We start from the raw sequence: 20,418 nt of genomic DNA, 5'->3' as shown, positions 1-20,418 counted from the left end.
GCATTGCTGGCGCGCGAGTTATAGTTAGCAGAACTAACTATAACGGAGGAATTTCTAAGGTTTTGTACGAGTGAAATGGCCAGCTAACTATAACACCCCTGAAACCTATGTTTTTTTCTGTGAATTTCTAAGGTTTTTTAAATGCTAATTTCTAACTATAACGTCTCTGAAACCTATGGTTTTTTCAGTGAATTTCAAAGCGTTTTCAAATGCTAATTTTTAACTATAACGTCTCTGAAACCTATGTTTTTTTTCAGTGAATTTCAAAGGTTTTTTAAATGCTAATTTTTAAGTGTGATAGTAGTTATACCTATTGTTTTGTACTGATTTTCTACAGTTTTTTAACTGTTATTTTATAAATATTTTATTCATTAAATAACATTATATATTTTTCTGAAAATTGCAACAACAAAAAAATTCATACTGAAATATTGATTAATGTTCTTGTTTTAATTTTTTATTTTAATATATTTATATTATTTTCTTTTTTTTTTATAATCCAAATTTTTTTCAGAGCCGCGCTCTCAAAGCGTACACATCACGGTGGGTGTGCGCATTCTAGCCGCCATTTTAGAAAAGTCGTGAAGGATCCACGTACGGTGTGCGACGGCTGCGTGTTTTTCAGTTACATCATATACATTTAATATTACGTGATGTGCGCGATTGGTATGCGACCAGTCCGTGACTCCTGCTCCCGCGCATTCGCGACGCATGCGCATTACGGTACGAGATACTTGCGCGGTTGCGGGTCCCGCATGACGTCATATACGTGCTGGGGTGCGCGACTCCCACAAAAAAAACGTATATTCTAAAATGATATGTATGTGTCTTTAATATACATATTGGGGCAAGAGATTATCTAAGACAGTGGTTCCCAAACTTTTGACTCCTGAGGACCCCCACTGAGTCACCACTGGAAGCCGGGGACCCCCAAGCAATTTGTAGGATTTAAATTTCAGACATTAAAACAGTAATTCGAAAAAAATTAACACACGTGTGCACACAAAACAAATACTCGAATTACTAATGATTTTAGGTGCATATTTACAAGCCGCTATCACCATGGGAACATCCCTTTTTGAGACGTTTCCGTGGCGATAGGGGCTTCACCTTATTTACAAGGCATCGGTAAGCCACTTATTTACAAAGGCAGCGTAAATGGGGGGCAGCGCCAAAATTAAGACCAGGGAAAACCTGGTCTTAACTTGGCGAAACAAGGAGAAATGCTTAATTTCTCCTCGTTTTTGCAAAACGCCTTGGATTGTTTATGTTCAGGAAGGTGACCCTTCCTGCACATCAACAATCTTTATTAAAAAAATGACATTTTGTAACTTCCATATGTGCTGCATTAAGCAGCACACATAGAAGTGACAAAACGACATTTCAAGATTTTTTATGTGCAGGAAGGGGGACCCCTTCCTGTACATAAACAATGTTCCCCTATTAAGTGTAGCACCAGTGCAGGGGAAACGCAGGGCTGCACCATATTCTTGTAAATATGTTGCAGCCCTGCGTTTCTGAAGTGGCGGAGTGTGTTGTTAAGCCAAGGAGGCTAACGACACTCTCCGCCGCTTCTGTTGTATTTTATATCGAAAGAATTTGCAAGACAACGAAAAAGTTAATGGGAAGGTTGGTGCTGCATCTCCGTGACTAACTTTTCAATGGTTGGTTTTATTTCGCAGTACAAGGCTCCAGCTCCTGCCAGGGCCAGACTGGAAATCCAAAGCAGCCCTGGCAAATGATTTCAGACCAGTCCCCATACGGTGCACATCAAGTGCAGTGAGTGAGCCTGACCACTACAAAGGGGGCTTTGGGAGGCTCTCCCTCCAAAACATATAGGAAACAGTGGTGCAGTCTACAACACATTTATCATTATATATTGAATTGTATTAGCTTTTAAAGAATAGTAAATGAAGACCTGACTATGCACAGAATACGACCATCTTTCTGGGGGGTCTTCAATGATTCCCCCACTATCACCCTCCAACAGTGCTTCTCATCTCCCCATAGCCCCTCTGTCACCTGTATTTCATTTTTTATAGCATTTCTCATCCCATTGTAGGATGTCAGAGCACTTTACATCACACACATAGAGACAGTGAATCATACGTGTAAATCAGTGTATAGAAAATGTTACATAAGGCAAAGGGGACTACAAGGTGTAGAATTCACTTGTCATTCATACTGGTAGGCATTTTTAAAGAGTGCTTGGTCTGGAGAAGCACAAACTCAGGATTCAGAACATAACACAGTGGTTAGCATTGACTTTAACAATAAAAATGTATTTCCACCCACATTTTAGCAGCATCAGGATAATGAAAGACTGGGAAAAAACATAAGTCACTAACTTGTACCTTGCAGTTTGCAAGCAGCTGTTTGATGACAGTTTATAGGTCACTGTGCTAGATTACGATTGTCACTTATGAACTGCACAGTAACAAAAGAATCTCGCTGACAAAAGTAGTAACCCACTGACCTATGCATATAAAATACTGTTTCTTAAAATGCATGGTGCACGTTCTTTGCAGTAGACATATTAACCTGTGCTATATTAGATAAGTCAAAGCTGCCACTGGACAAAACTCTCATCTCTCTCCAGCAGGGACATTAATCTCTGGCGTTATCTTGACACTTTTATTATTCTTTGAAAACTGCTAATTAAACAAGATACTTTGCAGTGCTTTTAAAACTGCTGCCTGCGGACCCCCTAGGAATGTGTCAGGGACCCCTGGGGGTCCCCGGACCACAGTTTGGGAAACACTGATCTAAGATATTCATAAAAATAATATATTTGTACTTATAATAAACTTATATTATTTTAAAATATATTTTCGCGAAGTCGGGTGCGTGCATCGTGAGTGCAGAGAACCAGGTCAGCAGAGCTGCTGTAGAGCCAGAGAAACCAGGTCAGCAGAGCCATTGTAGAGCCAGAGAACCAGGTCAGCAGAGCTGCTCTAGAGCCTAAGAAGCAGGTCAGCAGAGCTGCTCTAGAACCAGAGACCAAGGTCAGCAGAGCTGCTCTAGAGCCAAAGACCCAGGTCAGCAGAGCTGCTCTAGAGGCCGAGAACCAGGTCAGCAGAGCTGCTGTAGAGCCAGAGAAACCAGGTCAGCAGAGCTGCTTTAGAGGGAGAGAACCAGGTCAGCAGAACTGCTTTAGAGCCAGCGAACCAGGTCAGCAGAGCTGCTCTAGAGCCAGAGAACCAGGTCAGCTGAACTGCTTTAGAGCCATAGAACCAGGTCAGCAGAGCTCTTTAGAGGGAGAGAACCAGGTCAGCAGAGCTGCTTTAGAGCCAGAGAACCAGGTCAGCAGAGCTGCTCTAGAGCCAGAGAACCAGGTCAGTAGAGCTGCTTTAGAGCCATAGAACCAGGTCAGCAGAGCTGCTTTAGAGCCAGAAAACCAGGTCAGCAGAGCTGCTCTGGAGGCAGAGAACCAGGTCAGCAGAGCTGCTTTAGAGGGAGAGAACCAGGTCAGCAGAGCTGCTTTAGAGCCAGAGAACCAAGTCAGCAGAGCTGCTCTAGAGCCAGAGAAACCAGGTCAGCAGAGCTGCTTTAGAGGGAGAGAACCAGGTCAGCAGAGCTGCTTTAGAGCCAGAGAACCAGGTCAGAAGAGCTGCTCTAGAGCCAGAGAACCAGGTCAGCAGAGCTGCTTTAGAGCCATAGAACCAGGTCAGCAGAGCTGCTCTAGACAGACTACTCACTCTCTACTACTCTCTCCCTACTACTCACTCTCTACTACTCACTCTACTACTCTCTACTACTCACTCTACCACTCTCTCTCTACCACTCTCTCTCTACTACTCACTCTCTACTACTCACTCTCAACTACTCTCTACTACTCACTCATCTACTCACTCTCTACTACCCTACTACTCTCTCTCACTCTCTCTACTTCTCACTCTCTACTACTCTCTCTACTACTCACTCTCTACTACTCTACTACTCTACTACACACTCTCTACTACTTGCTCTCTACTATTCACTCTCTAGTACTCACTCTACTACTCACTCTCTACTACTCTCTACCACTCATTCTACTACTCACTCTCTAATACTCTCTACTACTCTAATACTCACTCTCTAAAACTCACTCTCTACTACTCTCTACTACTCACTCTCTACTACTCTCTACTACCCACTCTCTACTACTCTGTCTCTAATACTCTCTACTACTCACTCTCTACTACTCACTCTACTACTCTCTCTCTACTACTCTATAACACTCACTCTCTACTACTCTCTCTCTACTACTCTCTGCTACTCTCTCTCTACTACTCTCTAATACTCTCTCTCTGCTACTCACTCTCTACTATTCTCTACTACTCACTCTCTACTACTCACTCTCTACTACTCACTCTCGACTACTCTCTACTACTCACTCTCTACTACTCACTCTCTACTACTCACTCTCTACTACTCACTCTCTACTACTCACTCTACTACTCTCTACTACTCACTCTCTGCTACTCTCTCTACTACTCTCTACTACTTAGTCTCTACTCTCTATTACTCACTCTCGACTCTCTACCTCTCTCTCTACTACTCTCTACCTCTACACCTCTACCTCTCGACATGCACACATATGCAGATATATATATATGCATATGCATTTATATATATGTATGTGTGTATATATATACATATATAAACATATATATAATCTGCATATCTATATAAATACAAATAAAAATGCATGCATACATATACATATGCATGTTATGTACATGAAAGTTTGAAAAACACTAATACAAGCAAAGCTAAAAAGCCACCTAATTACAAACAGAATTGCTTTAACTTAAACGAGGGCGAGACTTATTGCATTTTCAATGCTTATTTACTTTGGTTCCATCAAGAAGGCATTCAGATGTGTCAAACATTTGCCATAAATTCTGCATGGTAGCACTCTAGTTGCTCATTAGATCACTGTAGTAAAGCTACTGCTCACCAGGGAAGTCTGCTGCTGGTATTCAAAGTGCATGTTTCAGTTTGCATGTCAGAATTTTTTTAATGAAATAGAAGAGGATTTGAGAAGTCAAAATGTGCCCTAACTTTTCTATCAAAAACCAAAGGAAATGATGGACGGAGTGTTGAACATTACAAGCACTCACCCCCAGTCAACTGATCTGGGTTTAATCCATCACCGTTCTTTAGCCCACTCTGCCACCCCAGTTCAGACATGGCCATATGCAAATCAGTCTGACCCTGTGCCTCATGGGAACAGTCCAGCCCGAACTGCCAAGCCATGTCTTCCCTGGACCGGAAACAAGCTTCCTAGGACCGGTTTCTGGCATTTCAGCCATCTTCAGCCAGGCTTGCTTGAATCCAGTGGCAAAGTGAGCAAGGGACTCACGTCTGAGCATACCCTGCCAACTTATGGCGAACAAAGCAAAAACCAAAGGAAAAGATGGACGGAGTGTTGAACATTGCAAGCACTCACCCTCAGTCAAATGATCTGGGTTTAATCCATCACCGTTCTTTAGCCCACTCTGCCACCCCAGTTCAGACATGGCCATATGCAAATCAGTCTGACCCTGTGCCTCATGGGAACAGTCCAGCCCGAACTGTCAAGCCATGTCTTCCCTGGACCGGAAACAAGTTTCCTAGGACCGGTTTCTGGCATTTCAGCCGTCTTCAGCCAGGCTTTCTTGAATCCAGTGGCAAAGTGAGCAAGGGACTCACGGCTGAGCATACCCTGCCAACTTATGGCGAGCAAAGCAAAAACCAAAGGAAATGATAGACGGAGTGTTGAACATTGCAAGCACTCACCCCCAGTCAACTGATATGGGTTTAATCCATCACCATTCTTTAGCCCACTCTGCCACCCCAGTTCAGACATGGCCATATGCAAATCAGTCTGAACCTGTGCCTCATGGGAACAGTCCAGCCCGAACTGCCAAGCCATGTCTTCCCTGGACCGGAAACAAGCTTCCTTGGACCGGTTTCTGGCATTTCAGCCGTCTTCAGCCAGGCTTGCTTGAATCCAGTGGCAAAGTGAGCAAGGGACTCACGTCTGAGCATACCCTGCCAACTTATGGCGAACAAAGCAAAAACCAAAGGAAATGATGGACTGAGTGTTGAACATTGCAAACACTCACCCCCAGTCAACTGATCTGGGTTTAATCCATCACCGTTCTTTAGCCCACTCTGCCACCCCAGTTCAGACATGGCCATATGCAAATCAGTCTGAACCTGTGCCTCATGGGAACAGTCCAGCCCGAACTGCCAAGCCATGTCTTCCCTGGACCGGAAACAAGCTTCCTTGGACCGGTTTCTGGCATTTCAGCCGTCTTCAGCCAGGCTTGCTTGAATCCAGTGGCAAAGTGAGCAAGGGACTCACGTCTGAGCATACCCTGCCAACTTATGGCGAACAAAGCAAAAACCAAAGGAAATGATGGACTGAGTGTTGAACATTGCAAACACTCACCCCCAGTCAACTGATCTGGGTTTAATCCATCACCGTTCTTTAGCCCACTCTGCCACCCCAGTTCAGACATGGCCATATGCAAATCAGTCTGACCCTGTGCCTCATGGGAACAGTCCAGCCCGAACTGCCAAGCCATGTCTTCCCTGGACCGGAAACAAGCTTCTTAGGACCGGTTTCTGGCACAGGGTCAGACTGATTTGCATATGGTCATGTCTGAACTGGGGTGGCAGAGTGGGCTAAAGAATGTTCAACACTCCGTCCATCATTTCCTTTGGTTTTGCTCCTAATTTTTCTATCTGCAGCACTATTCATAATTTCTATGGCAAAATGAACCCCCTCATTGTGTTCCTTTTTAAATTAAATGTTTTAAGTGTTACCACTTTATTCCAATCAAGATGGCTTCAGGTGTGCCATACTTTTGTCATTAGTAAGACTGTTGGCGCTCTAGTTGTTCTTTGGAAACCTCTGGGAAGCTGCAGTAGAACACAAAGGAATCAACTGACAGTCTCTGCCCTTGCTGGATGTACATGTTTTACTGAGAATGTCAGACTTCATTCTCACATGACTGAGAAAGATAATGTGAATTTACAGAAACTATGCTCTCGGTTTAGCTTATAGATCACCTTCCAAACCTCTGTGGGAAAAGCATGAGAAAATAGTTTTCTCTCAAACATGATTCATGATATCCCAGCAGAAGGCTTTTTCACATGGTAAAATCACCTTAGAACATACCACAATTCCTAAAATGAGTATGGTACCATCAACAAACGGTTTATAATGTAACTAAAGTCTTAAAACCTTCTATTAACTGCAATGCTTTTTAATGAGGTGCTATCATGTATATTGGTCCCAAGATGGCTGCCAACACTTCTTGGAGGAAGTGCTGACAGCCAATCAGATCTCATGATGAGATGTGTGGTTAGGCTCCGCCCAGATATATATGTGATTTTACTTTTGATTTTCTCAGGAACTACTGAACATATTTACACCATTTAAGCAAAAGGCACGACTCTGAACCAAGGTCTACCTTTCTGCCAAATTTGGTGTAATTCCGTTCAGCAGTTCGGGCTGTAGCTGTGACTAAAGGTCCCTATGGAAAATTGCATGGGGAAAACACGTTTTGGGACCGCCCTTTTTTCTCAGCCCCCGCTTGACGAATCACCCCGAAACTTTCAGGATAGGAGCGGACCGGAGCAGGCCACGAGTTTTGAAAATTTCGCGAAGATTCGTCAACCGGCGCCAAAGTTATTCTAAATAGAATGTTGCAGATTTCCTATGGATAATAACTCCTAACTATAGCTACCTACTGGAGACTATAACGAGGGAATTTCAATGGTTTTGTACGAGTGAAAAGTCCAGCTAACTATAACGCCCCTGAAACCTATGTTTTTTTCAGTGAATTTTTAAGGTTTTTTAAATGCTAATTCCTAACTAACGTGCCTGAAACCTATGGTTTTTTCAGTGAATATATATATAGATACATACATACATACATACATACATTGTTCGGATAAGAATGCCTCGCTAGGAAGGGCATTCTTATCCGACCAATATATGTAGTGATTTATGTTATTACCACAATATATTTGTGCTCGATATAGTGTCATACAACTGCCCCTCTCATGTTCCCAAATGATGAGAGACAAAGCACTTGTTAGGTTGCTGGTCTGACAACCTGTGGGAAAGTGGATTATTAGTTGGGGTGGTTATGAGGCACATTAATAATGTCACTATTTTGTATCATGTCCAGTTAAGTTACTTTCATTTAAAGGTTAGCTCAGTCCTGAGTAGCTGTAGCACAATGCAGTAAGGCTTAACTCAAACGAAACAAGTGTAAAGCATTCACTAGTACTAAAAGAGTTAGTAAGTAGAAAGCATGACAGTAAAAATCCCACCCCAATTTATAAAAATAATATACATTTTACTTTTAGACCTGTCATCCTTAGGGTGGTCTCCCCCCACTTTTTGCCTGCTTATCTCCACTTTTTGCTGCATCTTTCTGTTTGCCTGAGGACTCTGAGCACTTTACCACTGCTGACCAGTGATAAAGTGCATGTGCTTCTCCCTTAAAACATAGTGATATAGGTATATACCTGATTGACATTTTTATTTACTTATAAGTCCCTTGTAAAGTGGTATGCCATTTATCCAGGGCCTGTAATCTAAATGCTACTAATTGTCCTGCAGCACTGATTGTGTCACCCACTCAAGGGGCCTTTCAAACCAGTCTCAGGCATACCATTGCAAGGCCTGTGTGTGCAGTGTATGGCCACTTCAACTTGGCATTTAAAACCACGTGCTAAGCCTTAAACTCCCTTTTTATTACACAAAGGTCACTCCTAAGGTAGGTCCCAGGTAGTCCTATGGGCAAGGTGCTGTGTACCTAAAGGGTAGGACATGTACTTTTAAGTTTTACATGTCCTGGTAGTGATAAACTGCTAAATAAGTTTTTCATTACTGTGAGGCCAACTCCTATCATAGGCTAGTATTGGGAATTCCATATAACACTCTTAAGCTGTAAGTCCTGATTAGAAAAGAGTAGCTAAATCATGTTTCATATCTTTGGAATCATAATAATAAATCCTCTTTCGTGGCAAAGTTGGATTTGACATTACTATTTTGGAAATGCCACTTTTAGAATGTGGACATTTCTCTGCTCTTAACTGTGCTCTGTGTGCCTGCAGCCTGTCTCCAATACACGTCTGGACTGGGTGACAGCTTCACTTTGACTGTGCATTCGCTCTAGACAGCCACAAACACAGGAAGGCGAGACTCGTCTACATTATGAGCACTCATGACCATCCATCTGAATTCTGGTGGGTCTTCCTGGGCAGGGAGGAATGGGAGGGGCCGACACTTACACTTCAATAGGTAGTGTCTTGTCCACACACAAAGCACTGATTTACTCCCCACAGATAGCCTGGCAGACAGGACTGGATTGGAAGTGATCCTTGTGCACTTCATTGAGCTCCTTTGAAGTCACTCCCTATATCAAAGGCACGTTTGGGTATAAGTACTAGGGCTCTGACCCTACCAAATGAGTACACATCTGGACCTGAGAAGAACTCTGCAGGAGTAAATACTCCTGTGCTGTAAGGATTTTCACTTTGCCTGGCTGACTGTTCTGAAGAACTATTTCTTTGCCTTGCTGAGCTGTCCTGTTGTCTGCTGATCTCTGCCCTGCTGAGGACAAGGACTGGGCCCATCTTACTTGCACCAAGAGTGACTCCAAGTGCATGCTGGCTTACCTCCTGTTTTATGAAGTCTCTGGGACCAAAACGACTTCCTGCTAATCCTTCTAGTGCTGCTGGTCTCTGCCCTCTGTGAGTGCTTCTCTTGCCGGAAGTGCCCCTTCCAGTCCTGTTTCCTTAGAAGTGGGTTCTGCAGCTGATTTCTGCAAAAACCAACGCATCACCCTGACTGCTTCAGAGGTTCCCCTGCAACGCCCCTCGAAGCCGACGCAAAAGCTGCTCGACAACAGCGGATCCACAGCCTGCGCTCTCACCGACTACGTATAGCATTTACTTCAACGGAGTTCAATGACGAGACGACGTGGGACCCCTTTGCGCAGCTCCACGACTACGCAGTAGGCTCTTGACATTGACACTTGCTCCAGTCAAGGTATTTCTTCAGTAGGACATGTCTGGGTCCTATAGCCGGCCTGCCCTCCATTGCAGTTGGTCTGAACTTTGGATTTGTACCGTTCCCTTGTGACCGCAAGTAACCTTTTGACAGCTAGTGACTGCTAAGCACTATGTTTGGGTTATTCTTTAAAAATGTATATCTCTTCTTCTACTTATTGGATTATTGTTGTTATGGTCTTGTTTTACTCAGGTAAATATTTTCTATTTTTCTAAACCTATGTGGAGTCCTTTTGTGGTGTTTTTCATTGTATTTCTGTGTGTTTGTGTGTTGCACAAATACTTTACACATTGCCTCCTAACTTACGCCTGCCTGCTCTGTGCCAAGCTACCAGAGGGTGAGCTCGGGTTAATTTAAAGTCTGTATCTGGCATACCCTGTCTAGGATTGTGGTCTCTACTTGGACAGGGTACAAATCTCTGCCAACTAGATGCCCAGTTTTGAACATTTACTCAGCAATAGACTCCAAAATGGCAAAAACGACAAAAATTGGATCGGTGAACCAAAGGTATGATTTTAGGAATGTTCTTGTTTACTAGTACCAAAAAACTCAAAGCGACAACTGCAGATATCTGTTCATACTAGACTGGGTCAAAGTCAAAGGTTAAGGCTGATCGCAATAGAGTGTGGGTTAGATACAGGGACCACGTTCGTCCCAATGAAAAGTTTACTTTCTGATCTAGTCTTATTTCTGGAGGATTTTTCTAAGTGGCGAGGTGGGCTGCCATCTGACTCTAATGGAGGTCTCGATGGCAGCAGGGTTCTGCTCAGCAGTGGTCCCGGATAAATACTTAATTGTGGCACTTAAAGCTTTTCTGGAAGTTGAGCTTCTTTCAGCATAGCAAACCAAGAAGATAAATCCAACCGTCGATATAACAACAGTGGCTAAGGATGGACAGCTGTACTGTGATAGCCTGTGGTTCATTTATGTAAAAGTTCAGAAAATGTTTCTAAGTGTCCACTGTTGCAGTCTTGAGGGGGTGAGAGTACACTCTTACACCATCCAAGGGTCTACGACCTTTTATGCACCATTTGGTGAGTTAGGACTCAATCTCACAGAAGCCACCAGGAGGTTCCACACTTGTCAGCTGGGCTTTCCTTATTTTAGAAGCTTCTTGTTCTGGGAGCAGGTCCAGTTCTTAGGGGTAAAACAACTGTCTCAGTCCTCCTTCTTTGTTTTAGTCCTTTCGTTCAGCAGGTGTAGGCCTTCTTCTGTTTTTACAAAGATCCAGAAGTGTTCTGAAGAAGGTAGTCCGGCGTGCCACTTTTATTCCTGGCACTTGCTGTTGGGTGGGGGAGGCTCCATGATCAACACGAGTAAAATTAGCACAGGCAACTCTACCCACTCTTCATCCTTCCTGGAGCTTGGCACTTAACATTCCCACAGTGCATCTCTCTGCCCAAATCCAAGATGTCTGAATATTCCTTCCTTGTGTCAGAGCTATGGGCACACCCCTGAGGTGTGTCTAGGTAACTAAGTAACTCCCTCTGCAAAACCAGTTATAAGATAGGGTTTGCCCCACTTGCAGTGGTGCTACCCTGGCTACTTAGACAATGTCAGGTGCAGGCCTAGGTGTATGTTATGTCTGCGTGTGACAGAAGTTCCCCTTTGAAGCTGGTACAGGTTGTGGGCATTTCCCCCAGGCCATCCTCCTAGGAGTAGATCACACTTCCTCCCAGCCAAGGTCCATTTGTTCCCTTTAATGAGAGCAATTTATACCTCCCAGCAGGCGGCCAGTCAACAGCTGGGATTATCTCTGAAAAGGCTACTAGAGCCTTTAGGCAGAAAAATGCCAACTTTATAAAAGTGGCATTTTCAAAATAGTAATTTTAAATCAGACTTTACCACCAGTTTGGATTTTTATTACTATTAATTTGAGTCCTTGAAAAATGGTTTACCTACTCCCAAACTGAAGTTATACATTATAACGTGTTAAAATGTAACCTGTTGCTTTTTTATGGGGGGAACCAGACTTCCCACGGTGAAAAACAACTTTGGAGATGTTTCACTGTCTGTGCAGGTAAAACTTAAATACACATGTCCTACTTTTTTAATATTATGCACTCTTCCCTATTGGCACTTAGAACCCTCCTTATCAGTTACTTATAGGTATTAAAAAGGAGGGTTGAGGCCTGACAAAGGGTTTATTTGGCTAGGTCGAATTTGCAGTTTTAAAACTATGCATACTAGACTTAAGTGACAAGCCTAGAGTCATGTTTTCACTTTGTCACTATAGGAGTGGCGCAATAGGTGAAGCTGTCCACTAGTGACATTTAACTTACAGGCCCAGGTACAGTGGGTACCATCAACTAGGGAATTCTTGATAAGCTAAATATGATCAGGTCAGAGCACGTACACTGGGCGCTGGATGTCAGCGGCCCAGGTTTCAGAGTCAGTAAAACAGTGTTAAATCTAGCAAAAAGTGGGGGCGATACTGCTTAAACGTCATTTGCTCACACAGCCCAAAAGCATATCAGCCTGCCCAATGTTACTCTTCTGTGCTCACACCTCCATGCAAGCAATACTTCTCTTAGATGCTAGACAATCATACTCTTCTGAGCTTACTTTTACTTTTCATCTCAGACAATTTCAGTTTTTATTATTAGTTAGGAATGACAGTTCAGGGTAATAAAAGAGACAATTTGGTGAAAGGAGACTTATCATGCTTCCTTTGTTTCAGCTAGTTAAGCAGCATGGCGCAGATATGATAGTTCTTCTTTTTGTCCCACTCTTAGCCCAGCTCTTCTCTGACCGCTGAGCCTTGCATAAAAGCTTTAGTATATGAGCCACCAGATAAGTTTCATCCTCATCCATCATAGTCTCAAATAACATTGCTCTGATTTCTAGCGAGAAACCTTTGATCCGAAACAGTAGTACACAAAGGTGTAATTTTCTGTTCTAGAAAACTGGATCCTGCATCTCATGTCTGCCCTTGCGAGCTAAGATTTTCCCTCTTTGTTGATAAGTTAACAAATTGTTTTGTTAATGCATTTCAATTAACAATTTTACATTTTACTGTACATTTGTGTAAATTATTCTCTTGAGATTTTGCTTCCCTGTGGGCTTTTGTTCTTATCTGCAGTTCTTTCAACACTGTGTTGCTTTACTTCTGTTTTTTTTAATACATCTACAGGTCGCTTTTTAGATGATAATGGAAAACTGGTCCATACTCCGTCACCAAGCTACCTGCCGTTTGGAGCTGGGATACGTGTCTGCCTTGGAGAAACACTTGCCAAAATGGAGCTTTTTCTCTTCCTTTCTTGGATATTCCAAAGATTTACTCTGGGGGTACCCGAAGGCCACACACTGCCTGATCTGGAGGGAAAATTTGGGGTTGTTCTACAAGTAAAAGAATTTAAAGTGAAAGCAAGATTAAGAGAAGTATGGAAGGACATTGAGATTCACAGTTAAAACTGTTACCAAAGGTCTGTTTTATAGTAAATGTATTTGGCTACTGTGAATCGAGGCGATTTCACTAACTGGACACATTGCAGTTGTCACCAGCTGAAGATCTTTGTTGATATCCTAAATGACAACATTGCAGTTATCATAAGATAAGCCCTTTGTGCTGGTAAAAGAAATGACTACATTGAAGCTTAAACCAACTTGGGTCCTCATTTAGATTATAGCGGGTGGCCCACGGTCCATCAGGATGGCAGAGTTAAATACTTCCGTCATCCTGGCTACACTGCCATGCCCATATTTAGACAATGAAAGTTTGCTGAGTGGCTGCCTTTGAAAAAATCTTAGGGGCCCCCTAGGGCCACTGGGGTAGGTGGTCTAACCCCCTGGCACAAGGACTTGTCATGATCTGGACCCCATCCCCACACTCAGAGGCACAATGATTAAGATTTCTAAACCCATGGTGCAAGGGCTTAGTTCAATGCACCAATGTGAATTAGAAATCTAGTTGGACCGCAACCTGCACAAAATCCACTGAGCAGTCTTGTGTAGAAGGTATTTTTTAGTCTTGATCAGTCCCACTATATGAGTTCAGGTCACAGTGGATCTCCATGCCCTCTTTCATAACACACTCAAAATAGCACTAAGAAGCTGGGGATGTATTTGAAAAATGTTTTACTTCTAAAACCGAAGACTAGCTCATAAAATATGAACGGTAACCACAGAGAATGAGAAAATAAATGCAGCAATGTATGACATGGCCAGTGAAAACAATATGACCATTCCTAACATGGTTAGCAAGTTCCTAACATACTAACAACATCTTAAGACCCTATATCTACTTCTAAGCTCTATGCCAAATTTTAGCAGAGGCAAAAGTTTGTTGTTTTAAAATGGATTGAATAGCATATCCTCTCTTGGTAAAAAAAAGCATTTTAGCTATTCTGTTTCACAGCTTTTTGCCCTGACAATATAAGCAGTGCAATGCTAAAGGCTACTTCTCTGCATCTCTCCCGCAGCCGCCTCTGGCCGACACTGATTAGTGCTGTAAACTGGTGTGACCTCTAACTGTAGTATAGTTCCTATATCCCTGATAGGCTCTGCACATTGGAATAATATACACTATAGTTTTGAAATAGGACTGAGGTCAGTATGTCTCTATCGAGTACATTAAACTTAATTACTTGTGTGTGCCAGCTAACTCAGAGGTCACTAGAAACTTCTCGAATAAATAAGAAGGGATTAGTTTCTGACAACCGCATAAACATGACAACTTTGTTTCCCTTAGAGTCGGAACAATCTCAGAACCGTGGAAAAAACAGATAACAGTTTCACTCAGTCAATCGTGCATGCTTTGTTTCTACAGAGTTGCACAGAAATAGAGAGACAGGCGTTTCAATAAAAAAGGGTTTATTGAACAGTCTTATTTCTCATGCAAGAGATATGAACTGCTACAATCGTAAGACAGGATGCGAAGTACAATATGTACAGGGTCAGCAGTAAGATAAAATAATATTGCAATAGCATGGTTTGTAGCTATGGCATATATTCATAAAATACATACATAAATAACACAGGCTAAAATGTGAATACTCATCTGATGCTTCTAAATAGTTCTACCCCAGTGTACCTAACCTAAGTGTAGTATTAGGTAAGAAGTAGGTCCTGTTTTCTAAAGTATAGCTAGCTATAGTTTAGTTTTGCCAAGAGTTGCCAAAAGTTTCTCTAAGTTCTAGTCTGCTCCATACCTTAGAATGTGCGAGGTTGGAATCTCTTTCCGGGACTCGATATCTAACACCCACCTAGGTGAGTCAGAAACACTGGAGCTGGATTCTCTGTAAGGAGGATGACAGCGTCTGGTCAGTACATCAGGCGGGAACTCGATCTCCTTCCGAACTTGCCGTGGCGAACCGCAAGTAGGCAGTCGAACTGGACCGTACCTGCCGTTTGCCAGGGCAAGAGCAGGTGTATTTATACCTTGAAGGTGTTTAGGAATGCCTGTATTGACATAAAGTCGGGCATCGGAACGTCATGAATGAGCCCCTAAGGAATAGATGTTCATGCATAATAAATGAGTTCTTGGAGAAATCATTATCCAAGCAAGGGAAATTCCTAAAGGCTTAAAAGAGTCTGGTTTTCCAGGAACTCATTGCGACGTGTATGGACGGATGTAGGAGACCATGCCTGTATTTGGTTAGCATGGACAATGCCTAAATAAGGGCTGGATCTTCTATGCCTAAATAAGGGCAATATGAATTGTACCTATATAAGGGCATAAATCGGAAAACCTATATACGGAATCTAAATCTACACACAACATAACCTGATAGTCCTAGTGTGAAGCCCCTCTGACTTATGTTTAGATACTGTCATACAGGTTCCTACGAATTAAGTAGAACTGTGTATCCATACAACAAACGTCAGAATAGGATGACTGAGCTCATCCATACCATCATAGTATGTTGCCCTCAATCCCTGGCTAGCTTAGAGTGCCCCATCCAGACCCCTAACTATGACAGAATGCTAGATAGTGTCTGCAACCTCAGACCATAACCACTCTGATTACCTAAGCAAATTGGGGAAACAGATCCACCTTTTCGTGGTTACTCAGGCATGCCCAGAGGGAGACACATGAAATGTACGAATTGGCTTTTCAAACATTTATTGAAGCCATTGAATTCTTGTGTATAAAACATGATCTGGAGGAAAAAAAGTATTGTACAAGAATGGTGAAGAAGATGAATACTTTAACCATTATGACAATATTGCATGGTTATATGATATTTATGATAACGCCTATATGAAAACTCTTACCCTAATCCTACCTGCACTATCGAGAGCATAGTGATAGTACCCTCTGCCAGATCTCTTGGGACAACCAAACTCCCCATACCTGTTTATGATGTATCAGGAAGCCAGTCTCGTGTAGAACAGGCCGCCATCCTTTGCAGGATAGATTTGAATCAGCAGGGCTGCATTTTAGTCATATCATCCACGATAATCCATATAAGTGCTCCTCTGGCGCCTAAAGCTCAGAGAAGGTTTATATAATAAAACCATTGTTGCAATTGCACTGTGTCAGAGGTACAGTGCTGATGTGTTTGTTTGTCTTTGCGACTCAGAGTTGTCTCCAGTCAGACAACCAAAAACAAGAATATTGTGCTCAATGTTCCTAGCCTTGGACGGAGTGTACTGTTGCAGGAATTCTGCTCATGGACAGAACTATGCGCAGGAAACCAGGACCTCAGTGAATTGCGGTGTACCAAAAACTCACCTCAGTACCCAGAACCCCTATCCGACCAGCATCAGTGTCCCATTCGTTATCCGTATTCTCTCGGAGGTCCCAATGTATAGACAACCCAGAACAAGCGACTTAGAGTACTCTCGGGAATGGTGGGAATCAGAAATACCTGTTCGCTATTATTCTCATATCAGTCCACAACAAGAGTAATCAGAGACACGGTAAAGTTTAAAAGGTTTATTTTATAAACTACGTGTCCTCAGATGCAGTACTTTGGCTAACATAAGCAGACAAATGATTAAAATTAAAACCATCAGCATTGTTACAATACCATAGAAAATGAAGGGAGAAATCATATTACAAATGACAGTGGAATACAGCCACCTTCCCTTCGCTAGTAGGCTAGTATTATTATACTAATAGAAGGTCTCTAGGCTTGAATGGGGAACCCCATACCGTAAAGATCAGCTTAGGTGAATCACATCACAGGATCAGCTTTGCTCTGCGCCTGGAAATGTTCTTCTCCAGAATGTGTTTCTAATGCATGCAAACAGTAATATTAAAGGCTCTCGACACCCAGGTATTTGTAGCTGTGTGCGTATTATGGCTAGAGAGTGGGCCGATCAACCTGAACTCAAAAACATACATTGTCTGGCGGCTCAGAGTGTTTTGCACACAATGTTCAGACCAAGGTCGTAGCGCACGTCCAGGGATGCGAACAACAGACCGTTCCCACGTGAAGAAAAGGCTAGCAAGCATTTTTCAAAAAATAACATGTCTCTGCAGTGTCGTGTGCAAAAGCAGCAAAAGTGGCAAGATGGCTTTTCTAACATCTAACGCGCTTATGCTAACATAACAATGTATGCATCTAAATTGCGGCCTTCACTACACCCCCCCTTGATCGGACCACGAACAAATAGGGATACAAAAAGGAACGCAAAGTTCAAGTTCGACAGAGCGGAACCAAGTGCATGTATTGGAAATCCAAATAAAGAGGAGTGAAAGTTCGTAAAAACCGTAAAAAAAAACAAAATGAAGGGAAAAAAAAGAAAATGGTAAGTCAATACATCATGCAAAGGCTCAACGAGCCCAGATGTTGGAACACACAAAAAAGCGTGTGGTCTGTGCAAGGGAAGCTGGACGCTATTCAAGTTAATCCATCAATGTGTAAGCACAGTACATAGCGACAGCTTCCAAGAGGAAGTCATTGGAACGAGTTGCAAAAGTGTCCGCCATCCAGTCTAATAAGGTAAACGAACATACATGTTCCTCGACAACAGGGGTCTTGAGCACAATCAGAGGACAACTGGCGTGTTCTTCAAGATAACTTCTTGCCAAGAAGTCATACGCTGCCGTTCCGATGTCCCAATTCCCTAGGACTCCATGTGCCGCTCCACAGGCCATAATCCTAACACCAGAACAGTCCAACTCATGAGCCACTAATGGACTCATCAGTCGATCATAATCCGGGGCAGCAGACACCGAGTTTGACAAGCACAAATCCAGAGCCCATTTGAAAGGACAATCTAGGCAATGAAAAACAGGTTGTTCGCATGTAAAGTAGGCAAACCGGAAGGATAATCCATAGGCTATGCTCGGGGTAGCCAGTGGTAAAGTTCCATAATATTCAAGCATCCGGTTACGAAGATGGAGCAGCCGGGACAGGCTGTCGCGTGACACAAATTGTACAGCCATTGCGCAGTACGCAGACCAACAGCAGCATGCCAGCCGCGAGGGCGAGAATCAATGGGAGCCCTCCAAAGATGCTGGAAAAAATAGAATGAAAAAAGGCCGGTATCACACCAAAAATAGTGTGGAAGGAGGTCACGAGGCCGGAGCACACAATTTTGAAAAAATGCGCCAAGCCAGTTGTTGAGGAGGCGTTAAATATAGTTTGAATCAGGGCACCATGATGAAGTGGGAGATCAGTATTTAAAAGCGCCTGCACCTCGGTACAGGTGTTGGCTACGTGAAGGACAAATGTTTCACGGGACGAAGTCAGAGCGACTTCTTTTTGAGACAATAGAGCCCTTATTCTGCTCATCTTGTTGAACTCTGCTTTCAAGGTTGGAATGAAAGGCCAGATGGATACATCCAGCCGCCCATGCGGGGGTGGGAAAAGGACATTTTTACAGCAGACTACTCTCTGTGATACAGTCACAATGTAAGGAATTCCCACTAGCATCCCACAGCAAGCCTCATTATTTAAAAGCAAATAACTACCGTTAGCTAACAACGTGAAAGAGGGTGTAATAGCTGGCACTGGAATCCCTTTCAGGACGCATGCTAAATTAGGCGCCTGCACATTGCACGCGCCATGCAATTGGATGTGCCTACAGACTACAGAGTGATCAGGTGTGGAAGAGCACTCCTCACCCTTCAAATAAACTTCTTTACCTCCTCTCATGCACCTGTATGTAAATGGGAGTGACCATACTTCATGCAAGAAAGCAGTACCCAACGGTTCATATCTGCCTAGGCCAGGGCATAATGTTTCATGCATGAACTGAATTTAAACAAAGGAAATGGCAATGTGATTAACCCGTGGATAAGCCACACAGCTGAGTTCAATTCGGCCACTGAGAAAGACAAAGGTTCTAACTTTTCAATATGCAGTAATGAGTATGTTGCATCTTTCATGGACATGAATTGTTGTTTCGCAGTTAGATTAAAAGGAAGGAATAAAGATGAAGCATTTGTGTAGTCCTAGGTGACTTTTCCAGCCTTTAACATTTGCAAAGTCCATGCAAACTGCATAATAGAACGCAATTGATTCTGACCATGATACAAAACAGACATATCATCTTGCACAATATCAACAACAGATGAAACAATATTATCCAATGTGTAAATTCTGGAAGAAAGGGTGTTAATGCTATTATATATAACAGCTAGCACTTGTTCCATATTGGCTTGATCAATAGCTCTCAATCTGGAAGCAGCTTCAATTTGTGATAACTTTCAAACCTCGATATAAATAGCATACACCCATCTTTTGGACCTGCCACCCACAGGACCCTTAACAAAATCATTCAAATCTATTTTGTCATGTAATTTAGATAAATGAACTTTAACAGATGCCAAGGTGGAATGTTGCAGCCAAGACTGGCATAACTTCCCTACAGAGTAGGTAGTAACAGAATGAGAAGATTCAAAGCGGGGGTCTACGCGAACCTGCGTATACCCAGGCTGCAGACCCAAAAAACGATGTTGACAGGAATCTGAGCTCGTCTGCCAAGTCAACCATCCTTCCGAATTTAATTTGGAAATATTGAATGATGTGTCAGTAATGTATGACTGCAACGCATCAAGGGACAGATCTGTATGATTATCCCAATTTGGATAAGCACCCAGATCTGGAATAGAGGGGGAATTCAGCTTCTTAGAAGTAGCCAATCCAAAACAGGTGGTCTGAAAAATAGTTGAATTCAAAAATAATATGTGGTTCGGGATGAGGCAGGCACGATGCAAAGCTTCTGTTCCTTGTACCTGCCAGTGTTTAGAACCCCAAACAGATTTAAGATCAATAGTTTCTTTCCACAGATCATAACCCCTGACCGCTAAATCATCCATAAAGGAATTGGAAAACAGTAATTTAGTGTGTGTCAGCCTAACCTTCGAGGCAGACTCAGCTGCCATTTTAAAATAAAAGGTGGCAGGTTTTGAAACACTGAAATCAGTAAAATAGGCAAATTTGTTCACCAATGTGCTG

The 20,418-nt window shown here is 42.8% G+C and overlaps 1 protein-coding gene across 1 annotated transcript in view; it reads left to right on the top strand.

Moving 5' to 3' along the window:
• Positions 1-17,813, top strand: part of CYP17A1 (cytochrome P450 family 17 subfamily A member 1) — a 282,729-nt gene extending 264,916 nt beyond the window's left edge. The window contains exon 9 of the mRNA XM_085606579.1: positions 13,197-17,813. Coding sequence (XP_085462705.1) covers positions 13,197-13,474 — 278 coding nt within the window. The 3' untranslated portion in view covers positions 13,475-17,813. The remainder of the gene's footprint in view (positions 1-13,196) is intronic.
• Positions 17,814-20,418: the final 2,605 nt, after the last annotated feature.

This window comes from Triturus cristatus, chromosome 1_2, assembly GCF_964204655.1.
Source record: "Triturus cristatus chromosome 1_2, aTriCri1.1, whole genome shotgun sequence".
NCBI lineage: Eukaryota > Metazoa > Chordata > Amphibia > Caudata > Salamandridae > Triturus > Triturus cristatus.
Note: the sequence above shows the minus strand (reverse complement) of the source record. Positions and strands in the feature narration are given on the sequence as shown.